At 45.7% G+C, this 27,684-nt stretch overlaps 1 protein-coding gene across 1 annotated transcript in view; it reads right to left on the bottom strand.

Annotated features, from left to right (window-relative positions):
- The window catches only part of GDPD5 (glycerophosphodiester phosphodiesterase domain containing 5), a 113,340-nt gene that overhangs the window by 44,052 nt on the left and 41,604 nt on the right, over window positions 1-27,684 (bottom strand). The window contains exon 2 of the mRNA XM_059820922.1: window positions 6,726-6,829. Within this exon, the coding sequence (XP_059676905.1) occupies window positions 6,726-6,829 (104 nt within the window). The remainder of the gene's footprint in view (window positions 1-6,725; window positions 6,830-27,684) is intronic.

Raw genomic sequence — 27,684 nt, 5'->3', positions numbered from 1 at the left:
AAATTAACTCTGCGAAGAGAAATCAGACAATTATGTTGAACACAGCAACAGCATTACTTTTGGGGAAAAAAAAAAAAAATCATACAGGACCAGAACCTGAGTTTTCAGAAACATATTCCCTACAAGCAAGGGAAGAGTATTCCCACACATGGTGGAGTTTGCCTATACAGTAGATCCAAAGCTGTCCCATGTGCTCGTAGACTCATAAATACAATATAGAGACAGTATTAAGGACGGGAAGAAAATGAATGTTGCTGTGCATAGCTGTGCCATATACTCAAGATCCAAACTCCTGGAGAGGGACGCGCTGATGGAAGAAATTGGCTCTCCTGTACCTATCAGAGACGGTCTTTTATTCCAACGGATTGTAGAGAAGGTCCATTCCTGCAAGAGTGGAGACTGTCAGGAGTTGGGCTCAGGACTTCCCAAAAATGGGGCTGGCTAGAGGAACTGCATCCTTCTGACCTTCTCATCTTCAGCTGACTGAAGGGTTCATCTGCTCAACTTGAAGGATGCCTGTGGGGTTTTTTGGCTCAGTGGGTTCCCTTGTCCTGGTCCTTCTATTTACCTTAAAGCTCTAAGTAAGAGATGGGCCAATTCAATGGCTCTGTGATCCAACCTCGGCAAGAGGTAGCAGCAATGTCTTGATGCACTGGACTGTCAGAGCAGGGACTGAAGCAAGGTTAGAACAGTGCTGAGGTATAGATGACATCCTACAGGTATGTCTCCAAAGCATGTACCTCCAATCCAGCTTCTTTTGTTCCTCTAGGCCATCACTCACTAGTGAATTCCCCAGTTTTCCTGAACACATGCTGAACAGTTCATAGAATCACAGAATTGTTCAGGTTGGAAAAGACCTGTAACATCATCAAGTCCAACCATTAACCAAACACTGCCAAGTCCACCACTAAACCATGTCCCTAAGCACCTCATTCACCTGACTTTTAAATACCTCCAGGGATAGTGACTCCACCACCTCCCTGGGCAGCCTCTGCCAGTGCTTCACCACTCTCTCAGTGAAGAAATTTTTCCTAATATCCAGCCTGAACCTCCCCTGGTGCAACTTGAGGCCATTTCCTCTTGCCCTGTCGCTTGTCACTTGGGAGAAGAGACCAACACCCACCTCCCCACAACCCCCTTTCAGGCAGTTGTAGAGAGCGATGAGGTCTCCCCTCAGCCTCCTCTTCTCCAGACTGAACAACCCCAGCTCCCTCAGCCGCTCCTCATCACACTTGTGCTCCAGACCCCTCACCAGCTCCGTCGCCCTTCTCTGGACACGCTCCAGCACCTCAAGGTCCTTCTTGTAGTGTGGGGCCCAAAAGCGAACACAGCATTTGAGGTGCGGCCTCACCAGTGCCGAGTACAGGGGCACGATCCCCTCCCTACTCCCGCTGGCCACACCATTTCTGATACAGGCCAGGATGCCGGTGGCCTTCTTGGCCACCTGGGCACACTGCTGGCTCATCTTCAGCCGGCTGTCGACCAACACCCCCAGGTCCTTTTCCGCCGGGCAGCTTTCCAGCCACTCGTCCCCACGCCTGTAGCGTTGCGTGGGGTTGTTGTGACCCAAGTGCAGGACCCGGCACTTGGCCTTGTTGAACCTCATCCAATTGGCCTGGGCCCATCGATCCAGCCTGTCCAGATCCCTCTGCAGAGCCTTCCCACCCTCCAGCAGATCAACACTCCCGCCCAGCTTGGTGGGGGGGTAGGAGTGCCACCTCATCAAGGCTTAGAAGCACAAAAGCATAGAAACCAAATGTTTTTCCTATAGCCTAGTGGTCACAGCGCTGCTCTAGGAACAGAGGAACCCACGTTCATTCCCTGCCTTAGCTTTTGGGATTGCAGTGCTCTTCCCCCACCACTTTTCCAACCAACAGGCAAAGAGGTAGGTTTCATCCTCCTGCTTAAGCTGATTTTCTTCCCTCCTCTCCTCCTTTTATCCAGGTATCCTCCCCACTCTCAGTTATCAGGTTTTCCAACCCTATATTTCAGAGGGCAGATTCAGCTCAGCATCTTGCTTCTCCTCATCACTTTCATAAAGCCAAAGGGCAATTAAAGCTTTATGAACAGGAGCACCAGGCAAAGCAGACCATTGTTCACAGCAGCAGCAGGGTAAGAGACACTGTCCCTTGTGCCTAGCAGTGCGTCTCAGATGTCACATTTGCATCTAAATAGCAATACGCCTCCCAGCAAAACTGTCCTGGAGTTGGATTCAAGAGTCATTAAAGCACGTTACAGCAAAACCACAGCAAGACACAAGATAGACTCAGCCCACTACCTTCCCTGGCCAGAAACACGGAAGGGCACTCAGGAGGCAGCGAAATCCCAGAACCCTTCTTGCAACTTCTGATAGTTCAAGCCTGACCTGGATTAAAACTTTTTCCAGGGGACTTTTAGAAAAAACATCGCTAGATTGACTTGGATTGGGGCTAACTTTATCTCCATGCAAATCCTCTGGTACAGCAAGGACAAGGTGGTTACGGGGTGGATGATGCAGCAGGACTGCTCACACATGCCCAGCAGAAACACAAGCCCTGGAACAGCGCCTGGCTGCTGTGATCTCCTGTGCACCTCTGAACATAAGGACTGCATGAGGCCAATCCCGTTTTGCCCATCTCGGGATTGAGCCCTGCTGAAGAGGAGCAAGCAGGTTCAGAACACACCTGAGCAGAGTCTCCAGAAGGCTGAGTTGAGACAGACCTCGCTGTATTAAAGGATCCCATAACACAGTAGACAGTGGGCTTCTCCAACGTCTGACAACATAGGGCTTGGATCAAGTAGTCCCACTGGCCTTCCTCAGCCCTACTCATCAGCTCATTCAATGAGCTGACCAAGGCTACAACCCGAGGTTTTCCGTTGCTTTTTTTGGTTACAACAGACACAAACGCCACATGAAGCGGGTTAAAGACTCAACCTCATTCCCACTTCTCAAATCCAGCATCATTCACCAGCCAAACTCTGGCCTGACAACTGCCCCATCCATTCTGTCCAGGAGTAAAGGTCCCACGGAGGATTTGGAGAGCAAGTCCTTGGGTTCAGCAAACATGACCCATGTCCAGGTTCTGCTCAGGGATTCAAAAAGCCATAACAAAAGGGAGCTGGAGGAATTCAGACATGCTGTTAGTAAAAAAAGAGGGGAGAAAGAAAAGAGGGCTCCTCTGAAGTCTTTGCTCATGCCACCACCAAGAGCTTCCTTAGCTTAGCATCAATACAGTTAAGTTTTTGCTTTGATATCCCCCCAAGTGTCCCTCTGACAGTGTCAGCTCTTCACTTGAATGACTGTTTTTAAATGCTGTTTCCATGGTAGTTATGAACCAGTTGAGCCTTCTCCAGAACTAAGGAAGAAAAAATTTGCTACACAGGCTTGCATTTATAGTCCTGCTCCAGAGGGAACACAACCAGGTTCACAAATTACAGCGTCTCCCACATCCTTCATTAACCAACATTGAGATTTCTGTTGCAGTATATAGCTTGCACACTGGAGATCTGAAGTATAATGCAATTAAGTGCAGACATCAGAGAGGGAAATGCCCAAAGCAATAAATTAAAAAAAAACATTACTTACATTTAAGAGGCACAAAGCCCTTTCACTGACAAAGACCTCATTGCATATTCAGCCTCGCAGAAAAAGGTTAAAAGCCTGCAGCAATACATGCCAGGCTATAATTTTGCCTTGTCTTTTTGAAGCCCTTTTCAATCCCAGTATAGTCCCTTCAGTCTTTACAAGTTTAAAGGCCAAATCACCACCTTTATGTAGGTAAACCCTACCACTGCCAGAATTTAATTAGGTCAGTTTGGTTTTACACAGATAGGTGCATCCGCTGCTGGAGCCTGAACATGCTGCCTGAACCACAGGCAGGGTTTGCTATGCTCATCTGTAGGTTTCTGCTACTTCTTAAGTCACCTCTGGGCAGCTGCTCAGCAGCATTTAGCAAAGCTCTGCACATCTGGGTTAAGATATGAACATCCTAATGAATTCAGGTTCCAAGTACCATTTTAGCCAAAAGAACACAGAAGAGAGGGATTGCAGCGCATTGTAGTTTCAACTAGAATAACGAGGCTTTACATTAGCATGCTAATAACCTTGCCAAGAAGGACCTGGGGTTATGGAGGCCATGAGGTTGGATGAGCCAACAGGGTACCTCCACTGTGAATAAGTCAAACTACTGGGTTGCATTAAGAGAAGTGTCGCCACCAGACTAAGGGAAGTTGCTCTCCCTTCTGCTCAGCACTGGTGAGGTGCCACCAGCACCACCATGCCCTGGTTTGGGCCTCCCAGTTCAAGGAGGGATATCAAAGCAAAGTAGGGGGTCCAACGCAGAACTACCAAACCAAGATGGTGAGGCACCCAGGGAACACAGCTTGCTAGGAAAGCTTGAGGAAGCTGGGCTTGTTTAGTCTCACAGAGAAGAGGCTATGAGATGATCTAATTGCTGCCTACGCTTTCTGACAGACAGTTACGAAGATGACGAAATCAAACTCTTCAAGAGTGACAGACACTGTCACAAGGGGAAATAGCCCATAGAGGTTTGGGTGAAGTCTTCGTCCTTGGGATTTCAAGACTTCAGTCAACCTGGTCTACTGCTGGCAGTAGTCCTCCTTTGAGGGGCTGGTTGGACAGATGCCTCCAGTCTTTCTTCACCTGCTGTGGTGAGACAGGTTGAAGAAGTTCAGCATAGTTGCCTGCACATGACATGAGGAAGGAGAGCTCACAAGACTGAGCTTCAGTGTGCAGGAACAAGCTCAGCAGCTCATCATACCAATGTGACAGCAATTCTTTGTCCCAGTTCCTCCAGGGAGCCCCTGCCAGTAGGTTGGTGTGCTAGATCCTGTGCAGAGATGGGGTTTGCCCCAAAGAACCCTTCCTCTAGTCTGAGAGAGGTTGTGGTTTGCAAATAAATCAGTGGAGCAGAGAGGAAAGCAACAGGAACATGTCTCAAAGAAACCTTGTCCACAAATATGGCCCAGAAGTGATAGTCACTGAGGAACAACAAAGATGGGGTTTCTAAGAGCCAGGACCCCGCTGTATCTCATCAGCGACAGGCTCACAGCCCTGTTGGGACCAAAATTATGCTTTTATCTCCTTTACAGCCTGTCTGGCTGAAAACTGCTCAGTTTTAATGGAGCCCACACATCTACGCTGGGAGGGAAGAGGGCCAGGCTCAGCCTGAACTGACCCAGTGGAAATTGTTTCCTCTCTGCCTGGAGCCAGCATGGCTGTAATTAAAACCTCGCCCCATGTTATCATCCTCCGTCCCAGCCTGTCCGCAGTATTTCAGGCTGTTTTTCAGAAACCCTGCTGTTATCCTCAACCTCTGGTGCCAGTGCGTGAAACAGGCATCTAATTGGGGTTACAGCACTTAGAAAGCACTGACCCATTTTCAGTGCTGAATGGCAACGCTTGAACAGATGTAGCCCTGCTATTTTGCATCCAGAGAGCCTCTTCCATGACTGTTGTGCACAAGAGGGCTTGCTTTTCCAGTGCTGTCAATCCAGAAGTGCTTCCAGCACCCTGTGCACACTGGGTTGCATGGCAGGGAAAGGGGCTTTGGTCTGCAGGTGACACGTGTGGGTGTTTTAAAGCCCAAATACCTATTGTATCCAGAGCAGACCTGCACATCTCCTCCGATTCCTGCATGAATATTTGGAAAACCAAAACTTTGCAGTACTGTGGCTGCAATGCCCATTCAGCATTCCCAGGGCATTGCTTCGTCTCCGCATTATTTTGTAGCCCTTTCTCAACTTTGAGCTAAAACAGATTTGGCTTTGCAAGTGGAGCGGACTCTGAGTGTTCATATCCTGCACTGAAGGTATAAACAAACTGAAAGAAAGAGGAGTTCAAAAATACCCTTTAAAAGAAAAAAGCAGCAATTTTTTCATGCTAATATTATAAATAATCAAGAGCAATGGCGATGGTTTCGGTTCTCAGAGTGTGGGTCTGAGCAACGAGGAAAACCACACTCGTGGGAGGAGACAGCTCACGTCATTAAGTTAGTAAACACTCTCCCTCACACAACTTCAGCATTTAAAGCAGGCAGTTTAAGGGATCAACTACCCACTACATTTTGAAATACAGTTTACATATTATCTTGACAAGGACATAATGTCAAAGCGGTTTGGTTAGAAGAGAGCCAAAGATACCGTCAAAATGTTTTAAGATGCTGCTGAGATAGTAAAAGGGAGAATAACTTCCAGCACTGGAGGGAGCTGGCAACACCCCAAACTCCCCAGAACGTCCCAGTGGAAAGCTTGTTTTCAGCTCCTTCCGAACTTTGCAAATTTTTCCGCACCCGCGTCTGCTTCAGGATGAATTTTTGTCATTTGTATTTTGTGGAAAGTTTCAGCCAGATTGCTCAGCCACTTCCAAAAACAGCCAACCATAGAAACAAACAACCAACAACAAAAAAACCCAACTAAAAGCTTCTACATGATTTCAGCTCCACCTTTGTTTTTGCATGCTGTTCACCAGGGAGCACGCCTACCCCAAGCTCTGTTACAGCCACACAATGGAGACACGAGGACACATTACACATATCAGTGAAGACAGGCAGAAGCAACTCTCCTTCAGTCTCACTTCCCACCTCATTAATGACAGTAAAGGGAAAACAAGTCCATCTGAAGGACCCAACCGCATCCAACCCTGTGTCAAACGGCTCTTAGAGGCATATGATGGCAGCCAAATTTGCTAAGGGTTTGCCCCTCTGCTACAGGGAAACTCTACTCACCAGTTGATTTCATTGTAGTCATTGTGAATTTCCCACCAGAAGTAAAACCAGACCAGGGTTAGGAAGAAGGACGAGGTGAGGATGATGAACCAGAGGCGCTCCCACTGCGGATGGAAAGAGAAGTCAGCATTAATATTATCCTGTTTCAGGGCCAGTGCCCCATCCTGTCCCATATCTCATCTAGAAGCTGTTGAGATTGGATGGAGTAACTAGACATTTCCAAGGGCAGATTTCAGACCTTTCTCCCCTGGAGGGAGGTGGGAGATGCAACCCTGGTCCCCAGCCCTGGGCAGAGGGGTCACTTAGGTAGATTTATCTCACATAGGGCTGGGACAGAATTTCTCAATTCAGGGCATGTGGAACGAGAGCGCGTTTCTGGATATAGAGCTGTTTTTATTGTTTGGTTGGGGTTTGGTTTTTTGTTTACAGTTTCTTTGAGGCAATTGTTTAGTTAACTATTCCATTCACATGTGATAAATGCAACTTGACATCTTACTCTCTCATGGGTTCAGCCTAAGTGACTGAGTAGTTATCACATGGCAAAGACTATGCAGCAGGTTAGGGATACTACTACTACACAGACATATGAACCCTTACTCCTTTCCCCAGGGCACTCAGATCCTGCAGAGCCAAACCACCCATCCGCAACATTTATTCCCACCACCACCCACATATCTAAGTGTTTTGCAAATAATACGGCAGGAGGAGAGACCACACCAGCACAGGATGAAAGATACTTGCACCAACATTCAGTTTTGGTGAATGTTTCAATTAATACTCCACCCCCTTCCCAAAATAAAATTTAAAAAAATCCTTAAAACATCTGCTCAGTGCCGTGCTCCAATAGCATGGGTAAAACTCTAAACCACAAGGACATCCATGAAGAGAACAGTGTTGCAAGAAATCTGTCCCTAACCAGCACCATTTCCCATGCTCCTTGTTGGTTTTACTCTGCAGGCATTAAATAATCCACACATGTTTCCATTTCAACTAGCATCCAGTCTGTTTGGAACAAACCACTGAAATAAATTTGTTATGGAAAATATTCAAATGAATCCTCTCTTCCCAGAATGAGCAAGAAGGGATGAAAATTGAAAAAGTGTATGAGCAACTGTACTACTATAATTTCCTTCTAGCCTTTGAGCACACCATTAGTTTCTTTTGAACATGCCCTTTTCTCTAGTGAACTGTCTCATGGCTTTTCAATTATACAAAACGATGTAACCAATATACACACTGTTTTGGGGATATAAGAACCACTACTATTCTCTGCCTTCCCTTTCCATCTGAAGGGTTGAAGCTAGTTACTTAACTGTGTATTGACTACGTTTCATCATGCATCACCCTGGATACCAATCTTGTGATACAGCTCTTCCTTATATGCTCCATCGCATAAAAAGTGCCAAAAGAAAAAGAAAGCAATAAAAAGGGTTGGAATTATTTAATTTTTACTGTGCCAGAAGTGATGTTTTCTGCTAGAAATTCCCAATTCTTGGCCAGGGGTTATGGCTAAAACTGTTCTACAACTCAGCTCAAGTCTGTTATCCAACTTCGATCAAACCTTGGTACCACCAGGTGTTTAATTCCCACATGGGGCTTTGCCTTCCAGATAAATGGGGCAAAAGGAACGAGAAGGTGATACAAAGGGACTTCTACAGCACATGTTCAAAATCACATGGCCAAACTGCTCTGCCACAAGTTTAAAGACTATCATCTCCCCACCTCATGCACGGGTCTGCACCTATATGCACAGGTGAGCTCCTGGAGGGAAAGCACTGAGACTGGAATGGGAGTTTTCCCCCACAAAACACCCCACCTTTGGTAGCAGGATGCCAGCCATAGCATCTGCATCAGCTCTGGTGCCCATAGCCAACATCAGCCTTCCCCAGACCCAAAAGCAGCAGCAAGGCTGCAACATCTCTCCATGATGAACCTCCTCCACACCGACCACCACTGCACAGCCGAGCCAACCCTTTCCAACCAAGGAGTTTCAGATTATAACCCAGATGTTCCATGGGTGGATTTTATAAACACTCAAACCAAAACCCACTCAATACCTTCACTCCATCCCACCAAAATTCCCCAGGAGGAAGTGATTGCATCCCCTTCCAGTGGACTGTGACTATTTTCTCCTGGATGCCTTCCAGCCTGCAGATCTTCAGGCTTTCAAACCTCACTTTCCCTACTGTTTGCTGGTTTTTTCCCTCTCCATTTGCATCTAGCACCTTCTTGCACCTATCAGCAACACTGCTGAATTGGTTAACTGGATAGCTTTTTACAAGGCAAGTGAGGTTTAAAGTATCTCAAGTGCTGAGGACCAACATTGCTACAAAAAAAAAAAATAATCCTCCAGCTCTTCAAAGGTCATTATGGGATAAGCTTGGCCAGTATTCATGCACTGGATGACACTAATTTGATAAACAAGCCAAGGAAAACGTTTGAGAACATGTTAGGGCTTTTTTTAATATTTCCCCCCCCCCCCCTCACTTACATGCAAGTAGCATAGCTTGTGTCAAGCTCTACAAAAGCTATTTTTGGTCTGTCCTTGATGGTGCACTTGCCAGATATACTTGCCTGGCTGATTTTGTGAAAACCCAGTCAAATTCTTCAAGGGTTGACATATTTCAGCAAGTTCAAGCACAGTTCTGGGTGGGCTTTCAGAAGAACAGGTAACGTCAGCACCACTGATGCTATTCAGCACGAACTGAACCAGAATCTGAACCTACATGAACCTGACCTACATGTACAACCATAGAATCGTTTAGGTTCAAAAAGACCTTTAAGATCATCGAGTCCAACTGCAAACCTAACCCTGCCAAGTCCACCACTAAACCATGTCCCTAAGCACCTCATCCACACGTCTTTTAAAAGCCTCCAGGGATGGTGACTCCACCACCTCCCTGGGCAGCCTGTTCCAGTATCTGACAACCCTTTCAGTGAAGAAGTTTCTCCTCATATCCAATCTAAACCTCCCCTGGCGCAACTTGAGGCCATTTCCTCTTGTCCTATCACTTGTCACTTGGGAGAAGACACCAGCACCCACATTTAGCCCAGATCCTGCACAACCTCCCTCCAACAGCCTCTCATCAGAAGAGCTTTAGAGGCCCCTACTTTGCAAGCTCCCACATGCTTTAAAGCAAGGTGAAATCTGCAATGTGCAACAGCTTCAAACCTCTACTGCCAAAAAATAAAGACTTAAAATCATGTCATCCCAATCACTCAAAGCCGCAAGTAGGTGGAGGAAAAGGTGCCACTTCACCTACAGAAACTCAGGCAGAACCACTAGAAAAAGTCTGAAGGTGCTTGAAAAAATGTCCACATTTTCCACTCCATGAGATTTGATAAGATTGTCAGCACTGACGTTTTTGGCAGTTCTTCTAGAAAACCTTCCCTTCACCACCCTTCCCTTTCATTTTTTCCCTCTTCCCACAGGAATAAGATGGACATGCTCACTAGTTACCAATTACTTGCACTAAGCTTAAACATGCTCAGCTCACACAGCACTCAGTGTTGTCCTGCAAATAAACCTGACCAAGCACACCTCCATTAGCACCTTCATTCCTATCAGGATGCATTTTGGAAGTAGCTCACCCTTTTTTCCTGCTTTCTGTGCTCTGGTTCACATCACTAAAGGGCTTTGGGTGAAGCTAAACCAGAATATGTGCTCCAGGAGTGAACCTAATGCACCTCAACCACCAATGGCACTCAGTCCACAGGACCAAATTAAAGCTAGTCCTAAGCGACCACACCACCACCTCCAAAATGCTTGGACCATGAATATCAGGACCTCAGCACTATCTCTTTCCACAAACCTCTTCTCTTGGGCCACACTACTTGCTAATGCAGACGTAGCCATGGTGTCTTGCAGAACGGCACAAACCAGTATTAACCTCATTATACTGACATTTAATCTTAAAGGAAAGCAATAAATGAAGAGTCTCCTTTTTCCTCCAGCACATGTACCATCGGCTTGGTTAAGCTCAAAAAAGCCAACTGGTACACGAAGTCTTTGCAGAGCACACCCAATGAGATGGCCACAGCCCAAAGCAGGGTGGAGTGTGTATCAATTAAAATAAGAGAAGTGACTTTGAAGCGAGAATATTTAAAAGTGTCAGGCACAGGTTGAAGATTTTGCACTGCAAGAAGCACTTTCAAAACACATCTTACATGTACCACTGTGCTTGTGACCTCAGGTCTATTGTGGGGCCACTTCTAGCAATGGGAGTAAGATTTCTTGCTCCAAGAGTATCTACAGTCACAATCAGAAGAGCCCCAAAAGGAAACAAAGAAAGACTGAAATGTGTTACCAAGTTGCAGTTTGACAGTGATTTTTTTAATTTTTTCAAGTCACAGAATCCTTAAAAAAACACAAACAAAAAAAATAATCAGCATTTCATTCACATCCTCCACCACTTTTGTGCATCCCCAATCCCCACCCTATGTCAGGTGGGAGCATAACCAACTCCAAAGTAAGGGATGATGGCGAAAAAACAAATTAAAGGAATTTGCCACAGAAAGAGCCAGTTTGATTCAACTGTGAAGTTGGCTCGTGCATTTTACCTGCTCTTGTGCTGCAAGTTTTCATATAATTGTTAAAAACAGCTCTGAACTTCATATCACAGAGCACAGAAGAGGTTTTCCAATTTGGGGATTGGTTTTGGTTAACTGAAGTCTGCGCCAGCCTCTTCTGCTGCAACTCCCCAACACAGACGAAGGTCGCAGCATTATTTACCACCTGGCACCAGTGGCGCGGGAAAGCAGAGATGTTCAGGAAGATTATTTTATTTCCTGCAAGATCTGTAGGACATATCATGAAGTTCATCTACATACACACTCCCACCTACCCCTCCTACAGGGACTATTTCAATTTAGTTAAGCTTGCTGCATTAGAAGCAATAAGATTTCTCATCTGTTTCTACATTCTAGCTGATCGCACATATGCTGGAAGACATCTTCTAGTGTGATACCATTTGTAAACCACAGGAATTCAACCACCAACACATCCATACTTTTTTTTAAAAAAGTTTCTTTAGAAAAGGTATCCTGGCTGTCACTAGAAAGTCATCCTCTGCCAAAACTAGCCACATGCAGAGCTAATGCACATTTTTCTGCCACAGCCATTCCCAGCTAAATTATGGGGTAAACACAACGCTGTGCTGTTCTAGAGAGGGCAGAACCACGTCCATTTGATAGTTTACTTGATGAACCCTTAATCAAGCCTTTAGATCACTAAAATGCCCATTATCTTCCCAAAAGGCAGATCAGCACAGCATCAGGATCTAAACAGAGTGCAATTTGGACTCAGAATGGAGAAGGAACATTTAAGATCTTCAAATCAAGATCACCCAGCGTAAGACTCCATTGATCAGAACTGGCTATCATTGCATTTACACATGCCCCTCTTCTTGAGGTTTAAATATTTTTTATAATTAAGCTGCGTCTTTCAGAAGGTACGTCCCAAGTCTTGTCTGGGGCGTGCAGGCAAAACAGAGGGATACATCATGTTACGAGATTACATTCAATTGCTTATTTATTACCAAGTATATTCCCAAAGGTCACTGAAATTCTGTGCAATGAGCTAAGCTGCCCCCCTCTCTCCTCTTTGGTACCCAACTGGAGGAGGAGGTTGCATTGGCTTGAGGTCTGCTCCATTACAGCCAAGAAAAGCAAAGGCTAGAGCCAGCTGATTTGCTGGCAGCCTATGGATGAAGCAAAGCACAAACATTTTGCTTCACTGAAGTTGCTGGAGTCACCTCAATCAACAGTTGTCCTGAAATGCCCCCACCTTCCACCCGCAGTGGTTGCTGGAGACCTCTGTCAGCTCATCCCAAGTGAGCAGCAGGACTTGCATCCTTGAGACGTGCCTACATCTCCTGGCCTTGATATAAAACTTCAGGAGCCCCTCTAAAGCAAACCCACCGCCTCCAGCATCCTCTTTGCCACCCAGAAGCAATGTAGAGTTTCAAAATGAACTGGAAAGAGAGAAGCCTGCTTTGAACGGTGAATGGGTAAGAGGAAATGCCAGTGCTGGATGGATTAAGGCTCCATTCCTACACGGATTAGCTCATAGCAAACAACGGTCCAGCAATCAATCAGCGTGGGTGAAGTTGGGTCTCTTCCAACTTGTACATCCCTAAAAGCTTTCCGGTGAAGGAAGTCAAATGCCACTGCTGTAATGCTGCTGGGAGCTTGCTCCGGTTTATACCAATATAGATAATCATGGCAGCTCACAGATGGAAACAGATGTTTTTTACAGTCCCCCTTTTGAGGAGGATTGCACGGATTCTCACATCAAACCCTCTGTGGCAGTAGGTCCCCAAAGCTCTCCCAGAGCAGCTGACACTACAGTGAGCAAGATTTCACCCGAAGGGCCTTAAAAATAGGGTTAAGTTTGTGGTTGCTTGGAAGTGAGGAGATGCACAACTAAGCAGATTTCTTTTCCCCGATTAAAAGATATTTTCTTTAAAAGACTAAAATCCAGAAACTGTTAACAACTTTACACTAAGGCACCACTGAGACCAGTCAGAGGAAACAGCATACTGTTTTGTGGAAGAAGTTTAAGTCAGACGAGTGCAACAAGTGGGGTTCCATAGCTTTCTTCAGAACACCCCAACCTTTTACAGGGAGTGTAAGGAGGCTTGAAAGAAGGCAAGAATAAACCTGCATTCTCAGTTCAAGTGAGTCGGCTCTACAGGTGCCTTAGTCTTTTAACAACATTCAATAAGACAGAAGACAGTTCTTCGAAAGAGGGGCTCAAACAGCAAAATGCAAAAGAAAAATAAAAAAGAAAAAACCCCGACTATTGACTCCCTTCAGACTTAAAACTCCCTTAGCCAGGAGTGCTCAGACCAAGAAAGATCACTAACATTTACAAAGAGAAGCCAAAAACCCTAAACCACAGAGCAAGGAAAAAAAAAAAGCCCTTCACCACAGACCACTATGTAAAGACCCAACCTTCATTGAAGAGCAAAGACAGGAAAGACGGGTAGCGTTTGCTACCGACCAGGGTAGGCTGAAGGGCAGCAAAAAGGATCAGACGCGCCCACTAAAATCAATAGAAAAACCTCCAACTCACTTCCCTGCACTCTGGCTTTGTACCAAAAATCTTTTATTGCTGGATTCATTATTTCAGGAAAGTGGATAAATTGAGTTCCCTTTCAATTCTGCATTCCTCTTGGCTGTTAATTTATATTTCACGCTGCACCAGGAAATCACTCGGCATTACATGCTATTGGCAGAGCTGACTCTCTCTCCTTGTCTCATTGCTACTTTGAGCAGAAATGAGGTTTATGCTGCCAAAACTGTTCAGAGATACCTTTCCTCCTTTAAATTACATATTTTTCAACCTTCCTCTTAGAATAGCTGGCTTTCCAAACCTGAAAACTGAGTTCTCTGTGATCCCATGTTTGGAAAAACTCAGTGCAAACCAGAGCCATAAAAACATCTGACTCACTTCTCCACATTAACACTGAGTTATAGCAAACATCGTGTGGAGTAATCCAACCTAACAAGTTAGTTAAAACTATTTTTCCATTTCACCTGCTGATAGGATCTGTGTTCTGGTCAGAGGTTTCTGTGATCAGAAATATTAAAAGCCTGTTTCTAATAAATATAACCAGCTATTGAAAAAATGTGGAAGGAAGTCACTCAACACTGAAAAAATAGCAAGTGTATTTATCTATAGCTACCCTGGACAAGAATTAATATCTACACATACGTGAGGCTATAGTGGTCTCCATGTACAGTCAACCAGAGGTGTGCTTCAAACAGAGGTTTCAATTAAATGATCTAAATTTGCTCTGGAGGAAGATGGCCTTCTTTGCTGCCTATATAAAGAGCCTCTGAAACCATCTTCTCACTTTCAACACCTACAACTAGATGGTGTGAATATCTCCCCACCATCCATCCCATGGGTCTCTTTCCATCAACATTAATAGAAACATGTTCCACCTCCAGTCCCCGTGACCGGAGATGATTTTCACAATAACTTTGTGTACAAGGGGTGCTAAAGAGTCTCAACTTTCAGTCTGCTCCCTCCAGCATCTCTGCAAATACCAGCCAGGACCACGGTATGCCATGCAAGGTGGCAGATGTGCCTGCTGCAGAGCCTCTCCCACCATAGCTTGCGCTCCCCAGCTAGAAACGAAGGAGTGATAGGAGAGACAGACTGGTTTCTGGAATTGCCAGTCATCCGACATGAAGAGGGCTCTTGTTCAAGTCAAAGCGCCTCTGGGAATTCATGGCTTTCAGTCTTTGCACCAGAACCTACCCATTCTTTGTCTCCTGAACACAGTATGCCTCCTGTTCATTCATTAAAAATAATCAAATAAGTAAATAAAAATCAAACTAGAACAGGAAGAAGCTTTTTGACAATGTCTTCCCCCCTCCCCTTTTTTTTTGTCAGAAAAATTCAAGTTGTGAAAAATGGAAGCCTTTTATAGGAAATATACCATTTTAAAGCAATTTCTTGCTGAAGGGCATCTCAGCTTGAGGCTGGAATTTCTGGTCAGAGGAAACCGGAGGGAGACTGAGCCCTCCCAAAACCTGGCAGCACATAGGTCAGGACATGCACAAGCAGATGGAGAACAACATGCTGTTGTTCTCCACATACACACACACAAAAAAAAAGAAACACGGGCATCTTTCTCCAGTTCCACCCATCCTACCATGCTGCTGGAACAACTGCAGCGGCAAACTGGGCAATACGGAAAAGTCAAAGGGGAAAACGCAGAAGTCTGGAGGGGTGATGTGACATGCTGCAGATAGGGGCAAGTGACAGACCTCAGCCTCTTGAATACTAGCCTGCTATCGTAACCCTAGCCACCAATCTCATTTGCTTTTTATTTGCATGCCACTCAACCTTGGGTCCATGCTCTGCTGGCTTCAGTCTTTTCCCCATCACAGGTCACATCCACAGCTGGAGAAAACCATCCTACATCAGTTCTGCCCTCCCAGGACTAGGATCTCTAGATGACAGCTATTTTAGACTGCTTGGTTGATTTAATACACCCTGGTCAGATCTGCTTACAATTCTAAGGTTATCATCCAGGAGCCAAACAGGGTTACTCAATTTTGTTAGAAGTACATCAAAACCACTAAAGCAAGCAGCAACTTCAAACAAGTTAGGTTAGTACCTCCATAGCTCCACACAGATCAGATGTCCAGATGCCCACTGGCTTCCCTTGGGCTGTGGTGAGGTCCCCCTGAATCCCTCCTCTGTTCTCGGCCCCATCACTACACATCTAAACATTCCTTCTCCCATCACTCCTTTTAAATTCAAGCCTTCACCCCAGAAGAAAGCGCCCACCAGTTTAAACACAGAGCTTTCAGAAGAGCTAAGCTGTATTGACCAGAGCAGCCAAGCAACCTGTGGATGAATCTCATCTCCATCTCCCTGCCATAAGATATTTATCATTTTCCCACAAGACACCATAAAACTCGCATTTGCAGAGACATCCAAGACAACCAGGCCCTCAAACTTGCAAATGCAGCAAGACAGAAAAGGTATTTCATCTTCCTGCAGCACACACCATCCTTGTGTCCCTAAACATCCACCGGTCCAGGCCTACACCTGCCTTTAGCAAATGAATGGATTCTGTTGAAGGATCAAGGCCACATAGTCCTAAATAACTGCTCTCTACCTCAAGAGAAAATACGAGAGCTGGACTCAAATTGGAGCACGAGCATTACTCAAGTGTGTTTTCAGGTCGTTTAAATTCACTCCCGGATACAATGAAGAATTTACTAATGAGTCTTCACTACACTATTTTCTGACATTTTCAAGAATCAATTTCCTGCAGGCATTTATCAGTATTAGCTCGGAGCGGAAAGGAGGCAAGCTAACATTTATCCAGTGAATACAAAAGAAAAATTGAAGGCATGATGCTTCATTTCCGGATTACCCAATTGGACCTAATTCGAACAAACAAAAGAAAATCTTCAAGCAAGTTAGCAAGTTATTAAATCATCTCTGAAGATGAAAGATGACTACATCTCCCAGCTGCACCCATTAGAACCAGGAACGGAGGATAAAGAACAAATATCAGCTGGAGCATTTTGTCAATGCATACAATGTATGTGGGACACGGCTTAATGGGCATAGTGGTGGCTTTTTTTTGGTTGATGGTTGGACTTGATGATCTTACAGGTCTTTTCCAACCTTAGTGATTCTGTGAATACTTCAGTTCCTACAGCGAAGTTACAAAATTTTCATTAATAACTCACAGTACGTGAACGCATAGTCCTTAAAACAGTGATTTGTGTACTGTAAATGTGAACAATTTTCCATCCCGCTTAATTTTGAGCTCATTAGCTCTAATCACAGTGTCAAAGGTCAAATGTAGACCCCAATAAACATTTAAAGATAAAATAACTGAGGCAGAAAGGGGCCTCCGGCAGGCTCTGCTCTTAACTCCTGCTCAAAGCAGGGCCAACTCAGGTCAGGGTTGTTCAGGGTAATGTCCTAGCAAGATCTGAACGTCTCCAAGGATGGAAATTCCCACCCTCCTCTGGGTCCTGCTCCAGGGTTTGACCACCTTCATGGGGAGAAACCTTCCTACTATCTAACTGGAATTTCCCTTGATACAGCTTGTGTCCATTGCCTCTTGTCCAGCTCCATCTTCTTCTCCACAACCACTCCTTAGATAGTTGCAGAGCGCAGCAAGATCCCCCCTTCTCCTGCTGCACAACCCCAGCTCTCAGCTTCTCCTCGTATGTCCCAGGCTCCAGGTCCAGCCATTTTGGTCTCTGTCTGTTATTGCCTGCCCGGTTTTGGGGAGCCCCAAACCAGACCCAGTGCTTAGATGTGGTCTCTCAAGTGTCAGCGAGCGGAAAACCCACATCCCTCAAGCTGCTGGCTGCACTGTCACTATTACAGCCCAGGATGCAAATCAGCCTTTGCTGCCAAAAGTACATCCAATAGCTGAATCTTGTCTTGCAGAGGGATATAGTAAAGGGAAAGTACCTTGCACGCCAAGGGTTTGAAGCCCTTAAGTGAGCAAATCAATATACTTGACTAGCAGACGTTGACCTACCAGACCTTATGTACATCGGGAACAGAATCAAGGCGCCGGGGCTTCAATTCCCTCACCTTAAAGAGGCTGCAGAGGGATCAGGCTTCCATCCTTCTGTTGGATTTAAGACTTGTGAACCCAAGAGAGAGCAGGCGGCAGTCTGCAGGACTCCACAACGCGTCAGTTCCCATAGTACTTTGTAACCTGTCCAAAGGCTTCATTATCTCTCCACCTAACAACCAAGACCATGAACATCTGGTGCAGAACTCCACTTGAACACATTCTCCAGCTCTTGCTTTTTACTCTTCATCCCCAACTTTCTCTCTTCTCCCCATCTTTGCTTAGTACTTCAAATCTCATAAGGTATAGGACTTTTTCCATTCGCAACAGCCCTCTCCAGGCAGGAGACGGACCAATTAGAAGGATACATCTGTCAACACAACAGATTTGAGCCAGTCTGGCCACTTCATAAATGCGGCAAAGGTTTTGGCTGATTCACTACTTCTAGGTAACATGCTGTGGTCTTGCCTAAGAGGCATCTGCCAATAAATAAGTGCGAAGAAAAAGGAAGAAATTGGGTCTAACAGACAATGGGTCTGAAGTAAGGAGGAAAAAAAATATTCCTGCTGGTCTGGCTGCGGATGCTTCAATAGCTAATCAGATGCTTCCTAAAGTAAGTCATTGTACATCTCAGACATATCTTATTTGATTATTGTAAAGACTAGACTAATAACTCTCTGCACGCCTTGTTAGGGAAGGCCATGAACGAGGTTTCTTAGCTGTGACATGCTCCGTTTACAATTCAATTTAGCAGGTCAAAGAAAGTGGCAGAGAACATGTTATTGAAATATGTGTTCCTGCTGGGGCTGCCGTAATTGAACTGTAGATCAACAGACGCAACAAAGAGTGAGCCAAATCTCTAAAAATACCCTTATTACACTTTGTAAAACACCTCGGCTCCCAGTCTCCAAAAACACAACCAGAAAAGGTAGTCAGGCAGGACTGCTAATTCCCTCCAGGCTTCGGGGCTTGCAGCCTTGCAAAGCTGAGGAGCAATCGGGCAGTTTTGCTTGCCCAGGTAGCAAGCAAAGGGATAAAGGTTTCCAAACTAAGCGATAACCCATACTTGCCTGCCCCTCCTTCCCCCCACACTCTGCCATTACAGAGGACCAGTTTCTCTCTAGGTATGCTTCATTGAACAGAGGCAACATCTAAGAGTATCCCAGCAGCTACAATCATCACAAAAAATGCTGGCAACTCTCAACAGCGCTGCGACGGGAATTCCTGTGCTGTTCCAGAGACAGTGTACAGCTGGGGTCAGGGCCATTTCTGGCTATTAGTGGCCCCAGGGGACTTTCCGCAGCAATAATAATGTCCTGGACCTCCTGCAATTACATCCTCCCTCTTTCGTTCAGCGCAGAGGTAAACAAAAATCCCTTAGGGAGCCTCTGATTCATGAGAAAACAGGACAGAGTGATAGAGGTTCCCCAGTCTACCCCCCCACAGCATGATTTACTCTACTTTCACTGGTCCTGACAACGCATTTTTAATCTGCTGTATCTTTCCCAAACAATATAAGCAGCAATACCCACTGCTTCTGACCATACTAATGGAAGGATTCGAGTATTGCACCGGAGTCCCCTCTGGTGCATTATAAACCTATTACTGATGCTGATGATGCACTATTCCCTTTCTCTTTACCAAAGACTTCGCATATTTGGAGGCCAAGGGGAGGTAGCTGTCTTTTCTGGTCTAAATAGGTCCAGCTCTTTCAGTCTCTACTGATGAGGCTCATCTAGAAAAAAAAAATACAGCCCATCACTCCTGCACAGACCGACTGGATGAGGTCCAAGCCTTGCCTGAAGTGAAGCACCTTGCTGGGCACAGCATCCCTGCTGAGCTCTCATCAGCATCAAGCAGCAGGAAGACTGCATCCTCGATGCCTCCTGAGGATGTTATTCCTGCTAACACATCCCAGTCTCATGACAGTCCTTTTCGCAGGCACATGATGTTGTTGACTTGAATTCAGCTTATGGTTCACTTTTAATTAAAGCACCAACATCCTGGGGCAATGGGTTTTAAGATTAAAAATAGTCCTTTTTTTTATTAAACCTATGTAAGTTAACTAAGAGTACAGCCAACCAAGGGCTATTAAATGTAATGGCCTCAGTACCACCTCTTACTCAAGAAATCTCAGAAAAAACTGATTACCAGAAGGAGGATCATTTTGTGCACATCCTAGGGGTTTTGGAAAGTCTTTCCCTAGCTGTCTGCTTCTGGCTCCTGTTGGAAATAAGATATTTGGCTAGATGGGTCCTCTGCCAGGGCTAGAAAAGATTGTAGTCATTAAAACCCCCAGACACCTTCAGCAAAGCTGTGGCCCAACCACCCTGCAGCTCAACAGATCACTCAACAGCAGAGGAAATAGCTCCACATTTGTCTTTGCTGATCCTATTCCTGTCCTGGCCCCCAACTGCTGTTGCAGTTTGTCCAGCTCAGCCTAATCCCAGGCTCTGACGTGCCTCCAGCTCTTTCCTGTTTGGTGTTTATGAGTTCAATAAGCATGGCTTTCATTAGGAAGAATGGTGGATAGGAAAAATACTGAATATTTATCCCTATGGAAAGAGAATTACTGTATTTCAGGAGTGTTTACAGGAATTCTGTTGTAAAACACCTGGTTCAGAGCAAACAGTCCTATCCCACATAGTCTGATACATATGTCAGAGATTCAAGGGCGAAGGATTGGACTGGGAGAAGAAACAGCCAGTAAGCTCATTGCTTGAACAATTTCTTTCCCTTGCATTTTACTCTGAGCAGCAAATGTCTGCAAACCAAACTCTAAAAATGCTACTTTGTCATGATGCTTGGCACAAAGAAACTTCAAGGATTTCTTTGCTGGTTGAAAGGGTGAGAGCATCACCAGCCAGTGCTGGAAGATAAAAACCTGAAAGAGAAAGAGGCAATGGGTGCCATTTTTGATATCAATATGAGGTCTTCCACCTTCCCTCAAAAGGAAAGACAAACAGCCTTCAACTTGAAAGGAGAAGGAGTCAAAAATGACCAGAAAGCTCTCCCTGGCAGTGGCAATGTGAAAGAACTCTTTATTACGCCCCAGATTAGACTCGATTTAAGTCTAGGAAAATCTTGCTTGGCTCCCTGCTTTGTATGAACAACAGATGTCAACATGTTGTACCTCCACACAAGGTGACAGGCTATGCACGTGAAATCTCCCATCCCCAAAGCCAAGCTGGTCTCGCAGTGGTCATTTTGGTCCACCAGCAGAGATGGCCATGCCCACACCCGCAGATGCAGAAGGAGAAAGCTAAACCAGGAGCATCAACAAAAGCAGTACCAAAAGGCAAACCAGAACATTTCCCCATGAGGAAATCCACATAGGCTCTTTCTTCTCTCTCCATCAGTGTCACAAGGGACAGGCAACAACAGCTTGAAAAGGCATTTGCAAGGGCTGACTATCCAGCTACCCTGCCTGATGGGTCAGCTAAACTCCAGCTGAGGACAGCAGCAAGCAAAGCTATAAAGCAGTAGATATCCACATGCTTGTGTTATTCAGAAATCACTGTCCAGAAGGCGCAAAAATGATGATGACGACAATAAGCAAAAAATTGACTAGTAAAAGCTTCAGCAAAGAAGGTGAAGATCTGACTTACGCAAGGTCCCCTTTCCACTTTCCAGCAGCTCTGACAAATCACACATCACTGTTGTTGCAGTTGGGCATTTTCTATGACATTTATAATTCTGGCGTAGCAAAGTCGAATTGTGTAACAACAACTCTGCCACGCTTGTCTAGAGAGAAGCCATGAGATTCCCCTGCAGCTATTTCCTTTCAGTACCCATCACCATGACTAAAATGCAAGCAGCCAACTTGCAGACAAGAGAATTAAGTAGTTGCCATCCTGTTTTAAGCAGGAACAGAGCCCGACTGCTCTATGCATGTGCTGAAAAAGGCATTGCAACTGCTTTGTCTCCTGGTGCTTTCCAACAGCAAGCCGGCACATGAACTGTTCAAATCCCAAAATAATGGCACTATCCAAATGAATCTATTTTTCTTCTCTTCATTTATTACCATATGATCATCTGCAGCAAAAGCATAAAGACACGCGATGAGCAGGGGACATCACAAGCGAGATGAGGTACTGGGCCCCCAAGGGAGGGACAGTCCTGATTCACCTTTCCAGAATCAGAGCAAACTTAAGATTTCTGCTGGGATGCCCACTGGGTGCCCCTGGAGACAACCAAAGCACGCTGGGAGGATGCTCTTTAGAGGGAAAGCTCAATTCATTTCCTTGCCATAAAATTGTTTGCAATTTCAGAAGAGACATTTTAATCTCTCTCATATTCTCACTCTGTAAAAATGGGAATAATTATCCCTCTCATCAAGAGCTGCAGATTGATTAAAGCACTTCGATTCCTCCAATGGAAGGTGTTCCAGAAATAGCAAGTCTGCCATACCACTGTTTCTGTACCTTGCCGTACTCAAGAGTTTTTTCAAAGCAGCACCACAGCCAGACTGACTTTCCACTCCCCTTTAAGTAGCTAACCTGAAGAGGACATTTCCTGGAAGCTCAAAAGAGCTCACACTGAAAATAACCCAGATGGTCAAAGTTCAAGATTTCTCCTGGTTCACCACTCATTGGTTGCAAAACATGTCAGGCAAAAGTGCTAATCCTGCAGCTCTCCTACATGACTGTATTGGGTTTGCGTGGCAAGGTTTTGGTAGCGGGGGGCTACAGGGGTGGCTTCTGTGAGAAGCTGCTAGAAGCTTCCCTTATGTCCGATAGAGCCAATGCCAGCTGGCTCCAAGACAGATCTGCCACTGGCCAAGGCTGAGCCCATCAGCAACGGTAGAGCCTCTGGGATAACATATTTAAGAAGGGGAGGGGAAACTGCTGCAGAACAGCAGCAGGAGTGATGAGTGAGAGTACATGAGAGAAACAGCTCTGCAGACCCCGAGGTCAGTGAAGAAGGAGGGGGAGGAGGTGCTCCAGGCGCCGGAGCAGAGATTCCCCCGCAGCCCGTGGTGAAGACCATGGTGAGGCAGGTTGTCCCCCTGCACCATGGAGGTCCACGGTGGAGCAGATATCCACCTGCAGCCCGTGGAGGACCCCACGCTGGAGCTGGTGGATGCCCAAAGGAGGCTGTGATCCTGTGGGAAGCCCATGCTGGAGCAGGCTCCTGGCAGGACCTGTGGACTTGTGGAGAGAGGAGCCCACGCTGGAGCAGGTTTGCTGGCAGGACTTGCGACCCCGCGGGGGACCCACGCTGGAGCAGTCTGTTCCTGAAGGACTGCACCCCATGGAACAGACCCACGCTGGAGCAGTTCGTGAAGAACTGCAGCCCGTGGGAAGGACCCACGTTGGAGAAGTTCGTGGAGAACTGTCTCCTGTGGGAGGGACCCCACACTGGAGCAGGGGAAGACTGTGAGGAGGAAGGAGCGGCAGAAACGACGTGTGATGAACTGACCACAACTCCCATTCCCCGTCCCCCTGTGCCACGCAGGGGAAGGAGGTAGAGAAAATCTGGAGTGAAGTTGAGCCGGGGAAGAAGGGAGGGGTGGGGGGAAGGTGTTTTTAAGATTTGGTTTTACTTCTCATTATCCTACTCTGATTTTGATTGGTAATAAATTAAACTAATTTCCCCAAGTCAAGTCCGTTTTGCCCATGACAGTAATTGGTGAGTGATCTCTCTGTCCTTATCTCAACCCAAGAGCCTTTTGTTGTATTTTGTCTCCCCTGTCCAGCTGAGGAGAGTGATAGAGCAGCTTTGGTGGGCACCCGCCATCCAGCCAGGGTCAACCCACCAGAATGACATTGGACATCTTGCATGGGCAACCTGCTTTCACACAATCTCCTTGCTCAACCTAACATAGGTATTTCATGAGTTGGAGATAAAGCCACTGTTCCAGCCAGGAGATGGATGGACCAGACAGATACTGTGCATGGAAACACAGTTAGGGGAAGCATGCAGGGAAAGAATTCCCAAAGCATTACTGTTTTGCAGCCTGGGATTTTGTAGACAACAAACAACATGGCTTTTGGCTTCAGATCTAGGATACATGCTGATAAAAAAATATTTCCAAGTACAAGAATAGATCATGACACAGGCATTGCCCACAGAGTCAACAACAGCATCCCAAAAGATACTCTTATTGAAACAAAACACAACCTCTCTCCTGCTGTGGAAAACACTAAGGCAGTCATTTGCTTCAGCCCAAACTTAGGCATAACCTGCATCGTACTAAGGTACAAAGCCTCCATTCGATGATCCTTCACCAACTTTCTCATGGAGCAAAGGAATATCTTTCCTTGACAGAGGTCAAGTCATAATCTACCCTACGTGATAAGTAACAGCAGAGTTTGAGCTCTCCCACACACTACCACAGATTTAACATGTCCAGAGGACTTTTTTATATATATATTCATTACTCACTTCCTCAACTGTCCACAAGTTTTAGAAAAAAATTAACTGCTAACAAAGTTGCTTTTATTGGCATAAGAACAAGCTCCTTTATAGAGGAGCCAAAAGTGCCGTGAGCACCAGAGCGTGACAAAGGGCTCAGTACGAGCAGGATGGCCTCCTTGGGTGTAAATGTTGATTTTTGCAGCTGAGGGAGAAAGGGTGTGATTGCAGAGGCAGACAGCTGCAGGGCTCTACGTGCACCAGCATTTCATGGATGTGCCGCCGCCTCCTCCCTGAACAGCGTGGGGTGGGAAAGGAGATCAATTATTTCCACTTTACACTGGTTTTCATCTACTAGGCACTGTACCGCAACCCATAAAACCCACCTCCAATTCACAGATGGTCCAGACAGGCAGGCAACGGCGCTTTCCCGACAGTTTAGCCCCTTGCTGTGAATCAGAGATGCAGGAGAACCCAACCCATGAAGCTCTGCAAACAAGGGGGGAAAAGAGAGGAGGAGATCACAGCAACATCCCACCCCTGCAGTTCAGATCCTGGTATACCATCATCTTATCTTTTAAAACTGCTGCACCAGATAATTTCTCTGGCTGGTCTTCCATTAGTGCTCCCCATGATGATTAATGGGAATAAAGTTGTTTCCCCACAGGCTAACAAGTTACAGTCTCTGTTTCTCATACAGCATTAATTTATTCTCATATCTTACTGGACATCAAGAGAGACAGGGAAATGATCTGAACAGTGGGGATATCAGCCCCACTGTCCCAGCACAACCTCGTATAATGGCCACAGGCTGCCACATCCACTATCAGAGGGTACCGCTCCCTTTCCATCCCAATTAACCCACAGTAAGTTATGGTCTGTATGAAGCTCTTTAAGGCACAGGGTAACCCAGCAGACAGGCCAATAATATCCTCAACATAGAAGCTGAAGTACCAGGGCAAGGGATAGTAGGACTCGGTATCTAGAGTTTCCAGAGATCAGCTCAAGCTTTTGCGTCCAGCAACCCTTCCCAGGTAGGCATTAAAACAGTCAAAAGAAGCCCTCGTTGGGTATCTTGTCCCTAACAGAAATTTCAGTGGAAGTGGCAGGAGAGAAGCAAGGAGGTGAAACCCATCCAGGCATTAACAGCTCAATACATGGACACCCTTCAAGGTACTTTCCTCAAGTGAAAGAGCCTTGCAGAGAGGCTGAGCAGCCAGCTCTGGCACGCAGGTTGCCACAGGCATTTTTTTCACTTCAGAAGTTTAAGAGCAGCTCTTCAATCTTTATTTCCTTGTTACATAATGGAAGGGACCCTTGGCAGACAGTCAAGACGCTCTAAGGGCTGCTGACCACATTGCTATCAGAAGCAATTTTTTCTCCTCCTACTCTGTTCAGACCATAAGAAATATCTTGGACTTGAAGGAATAACAAAGGAAGACAAATGCATGTTAGAGAGAGAGAAAAAATTTGGATTTTACATTAAATTGTTTTTTACCTCAACAAAAAAGGAGCTTTCCAAACCATTTCTCTCCCTGTCCTTGCGAGCGTATAATTGCTCGTGCAATAAAACAAAAAAACCAAAACAGCAGGAAAGTTATCTGCACAGTCACTGAAAAGTCATCTGCCATCTCTGTGGGCTTTGACATCAAAATCCTTAAGTAGAAGACTGTATTGTCAAGGTTGATGTTTTGGGGGACAGATGATCTGCAATGGGCCATAGTTCTCATTTTACTTGCTAGCTGGGCTTTTTTGGGCCCTGAGCTCTTCAGTGCACCTCAGAGCCTCAGCCAGAAACAGCTGGTGAGGAAAGGATGCCTAATATTTCAATTAATAGCGACAGCAGTCATGGTTCATAATTACAACTAGTTATATGAAGGCATATCAGGTATAAGACGCCTGCTTATTGTTAATACTGACAATACAGTAAACGTTGCCTACACAAAGCACGGGGCAATAGAAAAGTAAAGCCCGATTTACAAACCCACAGCCAAAAATGCGTGGCTGTCATCTGCCTGCCCATCCAAACAATCCAGGTTTCTTTGTCACTGGAAATATCCGAATTATCTACAGCACCTCGGCTCCCATTTCAGTGGGACTGAAGGAACTTCTAAATATAGGACATGCAAAGCCATATTTCTGATTTTTTATGGACATGATGAAAATCACTCATCAGCAGTCAGGTTATTAGTGCTTCAAATCCGCTAAGAGAATATCACAGGTATTTTGCAGAGATGCCTTAGGCCTCTTTGTTCCTTCCCATCCATAAACAGGCAAGGAAGCTCAGAGGTAGGTGGTGCATCTGCTGTTTAAATCTACAAGCTCAACAGGAGACTCACCATGGACTTACTCCAGTACCAAACATGCTGCAGCTATTAGAAGAGGCAAATAAAAGCAAAAGCAACAGCTCTAAAGCAATCCAGGCACTGAGTGCTAAGAACAAGCAGTAGCTCCCAACTCCCTAAGGGATGCAACCTTTTGAATTCTCCTGTCGCATTTAATATCAAACTGGTTATGTTTTATTAGGAAACTCATGACAAAAGAAAAGAAAGATTGAACTGTGAGCTTTGGTCACTGAAGCAAGGTGGCCCCAAGCCCCATCTCCTTGGTGGGTACAGCTGTCCAGCTATCGCATGCACATGGACTGTGATTTCCAGTAACCCAGGATTATTGCCCACCAGTTTTGATTTAGACTCTGCCTGAATTATTCAAGCAAAGGCTATTCCATCATCTCCCTCGACATTCTAGCTCCAAATGGTCTCCATTAGATGCTGAAAGTTCAACAACTGCTAGCACAGTCAACCCATGCCTGAAAGACAGCTGAATTTTCAATTACCTGTCTCATATCACAGGGGGCATTTCCCAAAGCATTTTCTGGCTGTGGCCAATAGCCCTGGGAATAACACAAAAGACTGAGAGGATAAAAAGATGGAGCCAGTTCCTCACTGGCATTAGAAATATTTTTTCTGCCAGCAAAAGGGCATGAATGTTTGATGAGCAAAGCTTTTCTGCCAATTGTTAATCCATTAAGGAAACAACATCAGAACCGACTTCTCCAGCCCAGGACCCCCACAAAAAGGCCTAACGCAACGATTGTGCTATGCCAGACCGAAAAAAGAAATAGTGTTAATAAATCACATGGTGGCAGCCTGGAAGCAGGCTGTGACCACAGCCCAACCTAATTTATAGTTGAGCTTGCAGGAGGTGGGAGACAGGAAAAAGGTGGAACGTGACCCCCCTCAACCGCAAATTAGGAAGCCACAGGGAGAACTGCATACGGATGTTGGTATTTCCAGCAAGAGAGTTGATGCCAGAGACGGGTGCTAAAACATCCAGTTTAGCCAAGTCTCCAATATAACAGATGCTGGACCAAACAAGAGCAGATCAAGCTTGCTGGTCCCTTACTCGCATCATGTCCTTGGGTACATCTTAGAGTACACCACCTCCCTCTGGCTTGATACATCCACCCTGAAAAATGCAACAAAGGAACGGAAAGGTCTCTCTCCGCTTGGAAATACCCAAAGGCATAG

This window comes from Gavia stellata, chromosome 1 (assembly GCF_030936135.1).
Source record: "Gavia stellata isolate bGavSte3 chromosome 1, bGavSte3.hap2, whole genome shotgun sequence".
Lineage (NCBI taxonomy): Eukaryota > Metazoa > Chordata > Aves > Gaviiformes > Gaviidae > Gavia > Gavia stellata.
The sequence above is the reverse complement of the archived record's forward strand: the minus strand, read 5'-3'. Positions and strand labels throughout refer to the sequence as shown.